At 45.6% G+C, this 12,273-nt stretch overlaps 2 protein-coding genes across 4 annotated transcripts in view; one reads left to right on the top strand and one right to left on the bottom strand.

Annotated features, from left to right (window-relative positions):
- Positions 1–12,029, bottom strand: part of CDC123 (cell division cycle 123) — a 131,287-nt gene extending 119,258 nt beyond the window's left edge. Inside the window, exons 1-3 of one of the 2 annotated variants that reach the window (XM_082256970.1) lie at positions 11,929–12,029; positions 2,811–2,882; positions 953–1,019 (exon numbers count right to left, since the gene is read on the bottom strand). In XM_082256970.1, coding sequence (XP_082113096.1) covers positions 953–1,019; positions 2,811–2,882; positions 11,929–12,002 — 213 coding nt within the window. In that variant the 5' untranslated portion in view covers positions 12,003–12,029. The remainder of the gene's footprint in view (positions 1–952; positions 1,020–2,810; positions 2,883–11,928) is intronic. The other variant, XM_082256971.1, reaches the window with a different exon arrangement.
- Positions 1–12,273, top strand: part of UPF2 (UPF2 regulator of nonsense mediated mRNA decay) — a gene marked incomplete at its 3' end in the record, with an annotated part of 673,568 nt that overhangs the window by 328,932 nt on the left and 332,363 nt on the right. The window lies entirely within an intron of this gene.

Below are 12,273 nucleotides of genomic sequence, written 5' to 3'. Positions count from 1 at the left end.
AGCAACCCCTTCACATAACTGTCCTCACCCCTTTATAGCACCCCTCTTCACACTGCAATCCCCAGCCCCCCTTGACATTCCTGTCCTCATTTCCTTTATAGAACCCCCCTGACATTTCTAAGCTCACCCCTTTATTTTTTGAACCCCCCATTCACACTGCAGTCCCCAGCACCCCTTCACATTTTTGTCCCCCCCCCCTTTATAGAACCCTATCCCCCTTCATAACACTCCCTTCACATTCCTGCCCTGCCTGTTTTATATCACCCCTCCTCCTTCATATTACAGTTTCTGATCCTTTCCCCCTTTACATCAGCTTCCTCCGCCTTTCATAACAACAACAGTGCCCCCTTTCCTGTCCTACCTTACACAGGGCACAGCAGCTGATATCGGAGGCATAGCAAAGTAGGAGGCATAACAGCTGACATCGGAAGTGCAGGACCTGCACCAGTTAATTAATTGGTTGCTAGAATGTAGGGCGGTTCTAGCAACCAATCAGTTAACTTGGCCAGCGCCCACCCTCTGTGCATCGCTGTGCTGCTCTTCTGATGTCAGCTCTGTAAAGACAACAGAGCTAGCAGGCAGTGGCGGCTAAGGGAAAAAAAGCAGATCCTAAATGGCGCGACCGCGGTGGATCCGGACAGAACATTGACTCGGTCCGGACTTGGCTCGCAGTCCACCATTTAGCGATGCCTGCTCTAAAGTCTAATATTAACACTACTAAACTAAATAATAAGGTATAATAAAATCACAGGTATGTCAGTGCTTGAAATGTATCACTAACAGTTGCATCTAGAACCTTGATTTTTGAAAACCAGTCATGTTAGGCTGTTATCAACACTCATTTCCTCTGAGCTAGAACTATGCTATATTATATTTCTAACATCTGAATAATGATTTACATAATGCAGTGAATGTAGCCCTGGCTATTATCAGTGTAAAAACAAAACACTACCTGTACCTCTGCTTCTTCCTCATCGTTACTGTTAGAGTCTGGGTGGGAACATCCAGCAGAATCCTCCCTAGAAACAAAGACAATAGACCATCATGACATCACTGAGTAGCAGAAAGAAACAAATAAGAATACAGGGTGGAGCACTGCACATCATTTAATGCCCCAATGGTCAACTATTAATCAAAAGCGTCTGGGTTATAGCAAATATTCAACCCAATATACAGAACCAGTTATCCAAACCCCATGTATTCCAGTATATTAAGTCAGACCATGCAGAGAGAGCTAAAGGCAGTAAATTATCTTTTTTTTTTGCGCTTTAAATAGAAGGCAATTACTTGTAACCACTTACACTGTACACCAAGAAAACAAAGCAATTCCATAGGGCAATGATAACCAACTCAATATTATACATTGTATTTGGCCTAGGGCTGGGCGATATGGCTGAAAACTGTATCACGATATCAGTGTTTCATATCGGTCGATATCGATAATTATTGATATTTTTTATTACCCATTTAAAATAAGGACCCTAGGGTGAGAATGCAGGGCGGCGGGCATGGTACAGGAGAATGCAGGGTGACTGGCATGGTGCAGGAGAATGCAGGGTACTGGCATGGTGCAGGAGAATGCAGGGCACTGGCATGGTGCAGGAGAATGCAGGGCACTGGCATGGTGCAGGAGAATGCAGGGCACTGGCATGGTGCAGGAGAATGCAGGGCACTGGCATGGTGCAGGAGAATGCAGGGCACTGGCATGGTGCAGGAGAATGCAGGGCACTGGCATGGTGCAGGAGAATGCAGGGCACTGGCATGGTGCAGGAGAATGCAGGGTACTGGCATGGTGCAGGAGAATGCAGGGCACTGGCATGGTGCAGGAGAATGCAGGGCACTGGCATGGTGCAGGAGAATGCAGGGCACTGGCATGGTGCAGGAGAATGCAGGGTACTGGCATGGTGCAGGAGAATGCAGGGCACTGGCATGGTACAAGAGGATCCGGGGTTGTGGGCATACTACAGGAGATGCAGTGCTGTGGGCATGGTACAGGTAGACCATGCCCGCAGCACTGCATCCCTTGTAGTGTGCCCGCAGCCCTGCATAATGGCAGGTAGTGAAGCTGTTTCACTTACCTGTTCCAGAGGCGCCTTCATTTTAAAAATGGCGCCACCCGGCGCCGACACGTCATTGCGCACGCGCCGCCACCGCTCGTATAATTTCGGCTATTTCCGGCCTCTCCCGAGCGGCGGCGGCGCGTGCGCGGTGACATGTATGCGACGGGCGGCGCCATTTTTAAAGCTTAAACCCGTCGGAGCGGACTTTTCGTTTTATCGTTCAATTTTGTTTATTGCTATCGATGACGAGACTATCGCGATACATATCGGTATCGTTTTATCGCCCAGCCCTAATTTGGCCAATGCTTGAATTTGCATTTTGCTGCAGTAAATATTTTTCGGTATAGTGTGTTTATTTCTACTATTGTGCATAATGTATTTGGGATCCTTGGTTCCGGAAAAAGGCTTGGCCACTGGAGCAAACAGGGATGACTTGCATGCTTCTGTCTAATATGCCTAAACATATATCACTTGCCATTTGGGTTTGCAATGCATGTGATGACATATAAACACCTTTGGTTTTAAGACGAGAATACTATATTTCAAAGTTTCTCAACCAGAGCTACATGCTGAAGTCTAGGTATGAAAAAAATAAAAAAACAGCAGGCGACTTACCCTCTTCCCTGTCTATCAAAAATAAAAATGTCAGTAATAGATACACTTTAAAAAATACACAAGAATAACACGCAATGACAAGAAGAAACACACATAATTGCAAATAAACTGTGGGAGTAATAAAATACTTGGTACCTTCCAGAGACAACAAGAGTTCCATCGTCAAGTAAATAGTCTTTCACATTTTCTGGCAGTGGGATTATAACACTAAAAAAGAGAGAAATGTGAAACATGAGGATGCAAAAAGAAACCTTGTAGAAGACTCATGTACAATAAGCCCTGGTTCACACTGAGGCCGATTTGAAATCGTGCAAGTTCAGCTGAACTCGCATGATTTCAAGACGGCATTTCAGGCCGACTTCGGGGGCGATTTCACAGACGTCTGTCTGTGTGGGTTCCTGCACAGATTTCTATGGAAGTCGCCCCCCGAAGTCACTAAAAGTAGTACAGAAACTACTTTTGGGAATCTGCGCTTGCTCCGAAAAGTTGGCGTCACACCGATTTGGATGGTGCAATTGCCAGCAATTGGCTCAGATTTGACATGTCAAACCAGACCAATGTGAACGCGGGCTAAGAGAAATAATATGCTACTTTCAATCACGAAAAGAAGAAAAACATGTTTGGGGACTTTAAAGGTTAAGCGCAACTTTTGAGCAAGTAACACCTAAATTTAGAGTGTAATTTGTAACATGATCCAGGTCTGCCACCTTAACTAGCAAGGCCTAACTAAATACTGTTGTAAGGAAAACTTACAAAAATATAATAAGACAATTGTCACTGTAAAAATATAAACTTAGCCTACCTTAAAGGTGGACAGTATCAGTCAGTAGAGCAGTTAACAGTGTCAGTAGGACAGTGGAGTTGGTCAATAGGGCAGAGGTTGGTATCAGTAGTTTTTTATTTTTATTATTTTCTTTATTCCAATTTTGTTTTTAATTATTTTTTAATTATTTTTTTTTTAGCAATCCTATTAGGGCAAGGCTCGACAAATCCCAGGCAACCAGAAGTTTCCTATTGGCGCCTGGGGTGCTGCCCAAATTCTCCCCACACCTCGCGCATGCCCCCCTGCTATGTATTCTGGGCTCCGCTTGCCCATCTGCGGGACTGGCAAAGCGGGTGCCACTGGGAAGAGGGGAGGGAGGAGAGCGGACACATCTGCTCTCCTCCCCTTCTAGTTGTTGACCCGGAAGCGACGTGTGACGTCACTTCCAGGTCCTGGTTGACAATTTCTCTCGACATCAAGGCCAGGAATGAATGTAATGCAGTGTGATCTGCATTGCATTACATTTACTGCAGCACAGAGGAGACAAACAGGGTCTTTTAGAGCATTGCCTATGGAAAATTTAGGGTACTGACATTTTTCAGGTTTGACATAATGGGTATCTATTTACTCGGTGCAACCTCGGCTTTTATATTTTACCAAAGTACTAGGTAGTTTATTGCATTTCCGTGCACCCTAAGATTAAGTTTAATATGTTTTTTACTGAAATTTAGTGTTCCTAGACCTTTGTGAAATTGGAACTACCACGATTTTATTCTCTAGAGCACCGGTGTCAAACACAAGGCCCGCGGGCCGAATGCGGCCCCCTAGGCCATTTCATGTAGCCCTCGCACCTCTCCTGCAGCTGCAACACCCCCATTGTCTTTGCCCTCACCTTGTCTCAGTAGTCTGCAGCAGAGAGGATAGAACTCCTCTGCCAGATCCAGCGTTTCTCTGTGCAGCTACAGAAAAGGCTAGTCTTTACCCCCTCCCTTCTCAGCAGTCCGCAGCAGAGAGGAGGGCAGAACTCTTACAGATCCTGCACCTCTCTGTGCAGCCGCAACACCACCTTGCCTCTGCCTCCCCTGGTCTCAGCATTCAACAGACTCTGGAAGCTGATTCCAGCCCTCCTCCAGAGCCTGTACTTTCTTCTTCCCAGATCCACCTGCATCTTCTTCCTGGCAGCAGCACAAGGTAAGGGGGTGCATTGTGAAGTAAGGAAAGTGGGTGACTCTTGCCTTCTGATGGTGTGGGGGGGGGGGGGCTCTTGACATCTTATGTAAGGGTGTAATGGGGCGTGGGGTGCTCTGGACATCTAATGGCGCTTTTCCACTGCATGGAACCGAACGGTTCGGCTCGCTTTTGTGCTTTTCCACTGCTGGTACCGCATGGTATGGTGTAGGAACGGTTCGGTACGGTACGGTACCGCGGCACTTTTCCACTGCATGGAACCGAACGGTACGGCTCTCAAAACAGTACCACCTCGATTGTGGTTCCAAGAGGTACCATATCCCACAATCCTTTGCATGCAGTCACTACTAGCCACTGATTGGTCAGAGAATCCCACCCACCCCGTTGTTATCCCACCCACTTAACTTTAGTACTACTTTAGTGGAAAAGCAAACCATAACGTACCGTACCGAACCGCTCCAACACCGTACCATGCGGTACCAGTAGTGGAAAAGCAAACCGGGCCAAGCAGGGCCGAGTAGAGCCGAGCCAGTACTTGCAGTGGAAAAGTGCCATAATCTTACAGATATAACCAGCCCTTTGAGGGCAACCGTAATACTGATGTGGCCCGCAATGAAATTGAGTTTGACACCCCTGCTCTAGAGTGTCTGCTTTCAGGGGTGTTCAGGAACATGTTACATATTCCAACCGTATAATTTAATAAAAAAAAAAAATTGGCTCCTAACTTTTTTAGCTGGTTCCTAGATTCAAAGCAAATTTTACAAGCCCTGTATTATGGACCCATAGCTATAATACAGTCACATGCCCTGACCTTAAAACATACAGTAATCTCAAAAAGTTACAAAAGAAAAGGCGCATCAAATTGGTGTATTATAAGCCGCATGTTGCCATCTCGATCCTTTATTTGCCATTAGTGGTTTAGGGATTACAAAAATGCACCTCAGCTGATCTCCAGTTAATAAAATACATTACTGCACATAATTGTACAAAAAATAATTAAGGAAATATTTTTTTGGCCCTTCCTCTGGGATTTATTATTACAAATAGATATTTTTACTATAGTGTTAAGTTCTGAAGTGCCATAATTGTTTTGGTGCTAAGCAGTTGCAGTTCCCAGTAGAAGAAATAGTGACACATTTATAAAGGGGTGAATGTGAGATTTACAAAACAATCCCTGCAGTGGATAAATCACTTTAATTGAAAACGTGTGCACCAGGTAGATTCACCTGCAGTGAATAATTGATATAGGTCACATTCACTGCTTTATAAATATGTACCGTAGACCTCTCAGTTTGACATCTCTGGGTAGAAAATCTGTCAGGCTTATATTGCTATGTTGGGGAGAGATAACCTCACTTACCTGCCCAGTGACAGGGTGTGACAAGCCCATGAAGTGGAATATTATCTTTCCGGGGGGGACAGTTAGTATTACTGGTACTTTTCAGAATCTTCCAGAGCTGTTACTTGAGAGATTATTAGCTTAACAGGAAACAATCACTGCAGTTGCATAAACCGCTGTAATTGAAAACACGTGCAGCAGGAAGATTCACCCGCAGTGAATGATTGGTACATGTCACATTCACTGCTTTATAAATATGTCCCCTAGACCTATTTCTGAGAATCTTCCAGAACAGTTACTTGAGAGATTTTTAGCTTAACAGGAAACAAATATCAAAAAACAAAAAACAACAGACAAAAAAGTCCCTCCCTCCCCATCATCCTCCGTTGTTGTGAGTAAAGAACCTCCAACAATGTGCAAATAACAAAGTCATAAGCAAAAAACACTACCTCAAACTAGAAACCCCTGGGTGGGAATATGGACGCTGTCCTGGAAGATTCTCCCAAATACTGTTATCACTAAGAAGAACCTTGGTTTTCTCAAATCATCTTCCAGGACAGCTACTTGAGAGGATAAACAAGTAACTGTACCTTGGGGGGGACCCTGCACATTCTATCCTGGACTGACAGGACTGGCTGTGAATCCTCAATCTGCTCAAACATGTAAATAGCTTTCAAAAGCTCTGCACTCTCTTCCACCATATAGTGGTACCTAGTTGCACTGACTCCACCTGCCCTCGCTGATTCTACAGCCACATCAGCCAAGAAGGCTACTGATTTGCCACCAAGGGCAGCGGCTCCTTATTCAGAATCACTAGTGAATCAGAGGAGAGAAGCTTGAGGACATGTAAAAAACAATTCCTATCCCCCTAAGTATCAAAAAGAAAATGCATCTAATGTGCACTAGACATGAATAATTTAGTTTCTGGCTCTTTCCACTCATATCCTTCAGAGACTGATGTATAGGAAAGTCCTACTCTTATGTTACTGCAGGCCCCTATACATTCTATCTCAGACTGACAATCCTCAATCTGCACAAATGTGTAAATAGCTCATCCGTCTCTTCCTCCATAGGAACCTAGCTGCACTGACTTCACATGCATCTTCTTGTTCTGAACCAGGTCCCTCTTCCAAAAAGGTAGCTGAAATCTCCCCCCTTCCAGAACAGAAACTGCCCGGGAACTAACAGTGTCTAATTCCAGAAGCGTAGGTTACATAGTTACATAGTAGGTGAGGTTGAATAAAGACAATAGTCCATCCAGTTCAACCTGTGTAGGTGTGTGTGGCCCTAATCATCTCACATAGCCCTTAATGTTCTGTTCTTTGAGATGTACGTCCAAGAGTCTTTTGAAAGCCACCATACTTCCCGCAGAAACCACCTCTTGTGGTAGAGAATTCCACAATCTTGTAGCCCTAACAGTAAAGAACCCCCCACGTTGCCTGAGGTTAAAACGCTTCTCCTCTAATCGCATTGTATGCCCCCGAGTCCTCATGCAATCCCTTCGACTGAACAACTTTTTTTCTAAGCTGAGATCCCCATTGAGAAATTTAAAAATTGCTATCATGTCCCCCCTCAGACGTCTCTTCTCCAGGGAAAATAAATCAAGTGATTGCAGACGCTCTTCATAGTCAAGGTCCTCCAATCCCCTAATTAGTTTAGTTGCCCTTCTCTGTACTCTCTCCAGCTCCAACACATCCCTCCTGAGGACTGGCGACCAGAACTGGACAGAATACTCCAGATGCGGTCGGACCAGAGTTTTATAAAGTGGAAGGATTATAGACTTATCTCTGGAAAACATCCCTTTCTTTATGCATGTTAATATTCTGCTAGCCTTGGTAGCCGCCGCTTGACATTGCATGCTGTTGCCTAGTCTATCATCAACCAAGACTCCCAGATCTTTCTCCATTTTTGATTCCCCCAAGGGTTCCCCTCCTAACGTGTATTGTGCTTTAGGTGGCTTAGCATCACTAACCTGAAGGACAGATCTAGATATGGAAGGCCCTAGATTCGCTAAAAGAGACCTGAAGGACTAAAACTCACTCATGAACACCAGAAAATCTTTCAATTAAATCTCGATCTACCCTGCTTCCTGATGCCACCCATTTAAGCTCCTTTGAGGGGGATTCTATAGGATGCTTGCTGTGCGGAACCCTGTTACAAGGTCTCACAGCAGAACATGCTCTGCTCCTGCACCACCACAGGTACTTCTATAGTGCAGTCAATTTACATACACACACACACACATATATATATATATATATATATATATATATATATATATATATATATATATATATATATATACACACACACACACACACACACACACACACATACAGGGCTTTTTTTTCTCAGAAAATGGGTGCAGGAACTCAAACACCAAGTTCCAGTTTGCAGCTCTTGATATAAAATAATCGGGAAGAAGATCCACAGACAATTTCAAACAAGTGACCAAAGCGCTGTGGCCCTTCTTTCACAGCTGCTTACCTCTGCATCCCCTATCCACATCTCACTTTCACCCCTCTTCAGCGCTGATCTTGGCATGCAACCCCTTGTCCACTGCCCCACCTTCTCCTTAAAAGCTCCACCATCTTCCACATGTCTTACTTGTGTTGCTGTATTAGGCTTAAGAACCCAGCCAGCTCTTTGCCCAGTACCTCCTTGCACACTGTGGTGGCTCTTGCAGGGAGATCATCAAGTGGTGTCCGGATCTGCACTGCACCTGGGTACCTTTGGGGATCAGATCTGCTGGAGCCATTGGGAGACAAGCTGTCAATGGTAAGCACAGAAGCTGGACTTCTGTGTTTACAAGTGATAGTGGTGAGCCGGGAGCAGGGGGCCTGAGCCAGAGGTGGTGGAACTGAGCTCCACCAAGTTCCAGCTGAAAAAATCCCTGTATGTATATATATTTACATTCACATCAGTCTCTGCCCTCAAGGAGCTTACAATCGAATGCCAGTAACTCACACCCATACTATGACTAATTTAGATTAGTTTTAAATTTCAAATTTCTGGATTGCTACCCTGGCTACATGGGCACTGACAGTTCATCACCCACATACTGTAAGTAAGAGTACAGTGGAAGGGGGAAGGGTGTTCGTTTACTTTTTTTTTTCCTAAAATGATAAACCAACCCTTTAGTCCCGGTTCACACTACCGCGAATTGTCAGCCTGACAAGTCGTGCTCCATTCTGTGCTAAGGGAACCATTCTAATAGGAGCGACTCAAGTTGCTGCGACTTAGAAAAAGGTTCCTGTACTACTTCGGGGCGACATCGGAGCGACTTGCATTGACTTCCATTACGTGAAGTCCATGCAAGTCGCGGTGCACGCGACTTCACAGGTCGCCCCCGAAGTCGGATCGCCATAGTGTGAACCGACACTTACCATTCCATTCCAAACCAAATGTGTTTTTATGGTCTAACTCCTGCTCTTTGTTAATAGAGTGGGGAAGAGTTGATATTGCTGAATAAATGCACATTTTGGGAAGCATCCAAATCTTAATTGAAGAAGTATCAGACTAAGACAAAGTGCAATGTTTTGGAGTTGTGCATGACCTCTTCATCAGGCATGTGATGACATTGCTGTCACATTTTTAACTTTGTCTGTGACTAGGGAGATTTGAACCCAAGACAGGAAATACAGGGATCAGCTGCCAATAGGGCAGTAGGACTCAGACAGCAATTAAAGTGTTACTAAACCCACAACAGTAAAATCAGTCTGTCTATGCAGTAAAGCATGCTTGTTATACTCACGTTGGAACCTATGGGGTTAATTGTCTGCATTGTGAAAAAAAAGACCGATCCTGTATGCACAGATCCTCCCCTTCTTGCATTGTCCCCATAACATGTCTGCATAAGACAGAGTTACAGGAGTCAGTCTGCACATGCTCAGTTTGGTGTGTAATACTAGATTTTATTTTCTTGGAAGAGTGCATGTGATCAGCCAATCAGCACTGTCCCAACAGAGGGTCAGGGGTCCTGCATCCTGATAGGACAGCTCAGTGCAGTATGAAAACTCCTCCTACAAGCTTTAACCAGACGCTGATAGAAATCACAAGACTGCTATATACTGCTGATGGAAAAGAGTATTTATCCGTTTATATTTACTAAAATAATTGCATTTCCATGTTCTGTGTACTGTGGTAGACCATACATAGTAGGGCTGCACATCTTCACTTACCTCACGATTCGATGTGATTACGATTATTAGGGTCCCGATTCGATACGATTCCGCGATGCATCATGATTACTAAGATCCCCCTTTAGAAAAGGGTCCCCAATGGTGACCCTGCTCTAAAGGGGGGTCTATGGGGACCCTTCTCTAAAGGGGGATCTATGGGGACCCTGCTCTAAAGGAGATCTATGGGGAGCCTGGGCCTGCCCTAAAGGGGATCAAGGTGAACTGAGCTCTAAAGGGGGATCTATGGGGACCCTGCTGTAAAGGGAATCTATGGAATAGATCCCCTTTAGTGCAGGATCACCATAGATCCCCTTTAGAGCAGGCCAGCATCCCCAGAGATCCCCCTTTAGTAGAGCAGGTCCCCCCATAGATCCCCCTTTAGTAGAGCAGGTCCCCTCATAGATCCCCCTTTAGAACAGGCCACATCAGGTTAGAAGAGTTACCTGATGCTAGTTGTAGTACCATAGGCCCTGGTAAGGAGGAATGCTGGGCTCTGTAGTCCCCCTAGTTGTAGTATAGCAGGCTCTGGTAAGGAGGAATGCTGGGCTCTGTTGTCCCCCTAGTTGTAGTATAACAGGCCCTGGTAAGGAGGAATGCTGGGCTCTGTAGTGTCCCTAGTTGTATTATAGCAGGCCCTGGTAAGGAGGAATGCTGGGCCCTGTAGTGCCCCGACTTACCAGGAAGCAGAGCTGCAGCCAGTTGTGGATGAAGTAGCGGTAGGTGTATGGAGTAGGGCTCGGACAGGTCCCGGGTGATGAGCCTCATGTCGGGAATTTGGAGCTCAGACTAGTTCAGTGCACGGTACAGGCGGAAAGCAGGGCCTCCTCGCTCCCCTGCGGTCAACTCAGGCTGTCTGCTGAGAACCGCACCGCTACCAGAAGTGTACCGAGCCGGGAAGGCCGCGACTTCAGGCGGCCGGGCTGTCAGAGCGGGCAGTCGGGCAGCAGCGTGTTAAGTGGGCGTGCCGTGTGTATCCCGGGGCCAGAGAGAGAACTGATAGCTCTGCTCTCCTCCTCTCCTCTCCTCTCCCGCACCGCGAGGAGGAGCTCTGTGTTCCACAAGCCCGGCCAGCGCCGCCATGCCACTTCTGTCCCCGCCCCCAGAACTGACGTCATTAGGTAATGGATTTTTCAATCACCCCGAATCGATGCAGAATCGCGAAGGGTCGCATCATGCTGCATCGATTCGGCGATTATATTAAGCAGGCCTAATACATAGTGAGTGCAGGGTCCTGGGTTTAGTGACACTTTAAAACATAATCAGCAGTTGAACCCTCCCCCACTCTTTAAAAAAAGAACTTTGTCTGAGATATTTACTGTCACCTTCTGTCCTGACAGGAAGGAATGAAAAATCTCCTAGATTAAGTCACAGAGAACAATAAGGACCTCACACAGCTCTAACCATTCCCCACTTTATTCAAACTGGAAAAAAGATTTCAATGGAGATCAGCTTTACTAAAGACATCCAGACAGCATGAAAATACACAGAGCCCAGCTCTGCACATTGTACATTCCTATGATGTCAGACCTCCTAACTTCCTGTGATGAGCTGACAACTCTACATCTGCTGCACTAAAGTGTCAAGTAGTGTTGTCAGCCTTGTCTGAGTTCTTCGCTGCTTTACTAAAGAACATCCCCCTCTCTTATTTCTATAACATAATAATGGTTTAGATATGATTGAAGGAGGGGCAGTAAAAGGCAGCAGTTGGTTAATGCACTCTGTCTTACTAAATAAAAGCCATACTCCTTCTCCTCCAGACTGAACCATAAACAAACTCCTCACCTCCTGATACTGAGCCGCTTAAACCTGGGATACCACACAGAAAACTGGCAGTTCACCACCTGCTCCTTCTTCATGCTGGAATCACTGGGACCGGAAGTGTGCCTCCCTAATAGGTTCCCTACACAACATCACTGAGGATCAAAGGTACCCCTTGTGGTTAAACAACACACCGGAGCCAACATAGCGTGCATATGTCGTTTTAAGTAGTCCGCACAGAGCTGCTATCTAGTTCATTAACATCAAGTCCCTGTATTTCTAATGAATGGCACACTTTCAGTCATACACACACTTCGCTCGCTCTAAACCTTTCCAGCCCTGACAGAGTTAAAACATTGGGCATTTGCG

The sequence above is a fragment of the Pelophylax lessonae genome (genome assembly GCF_965119305.1).
Source record: "Pelophylax lessonae genome assembly, chromosome: 4".
NCBI lineage: Eukaryota > Metazoa > Chordata > Amphibia > Anura > Ranidae > Pelophylax > Pelophylax lessonae.
This window is presented reverse-complemented; position numbering and strand designations above follow the sequence as displayed.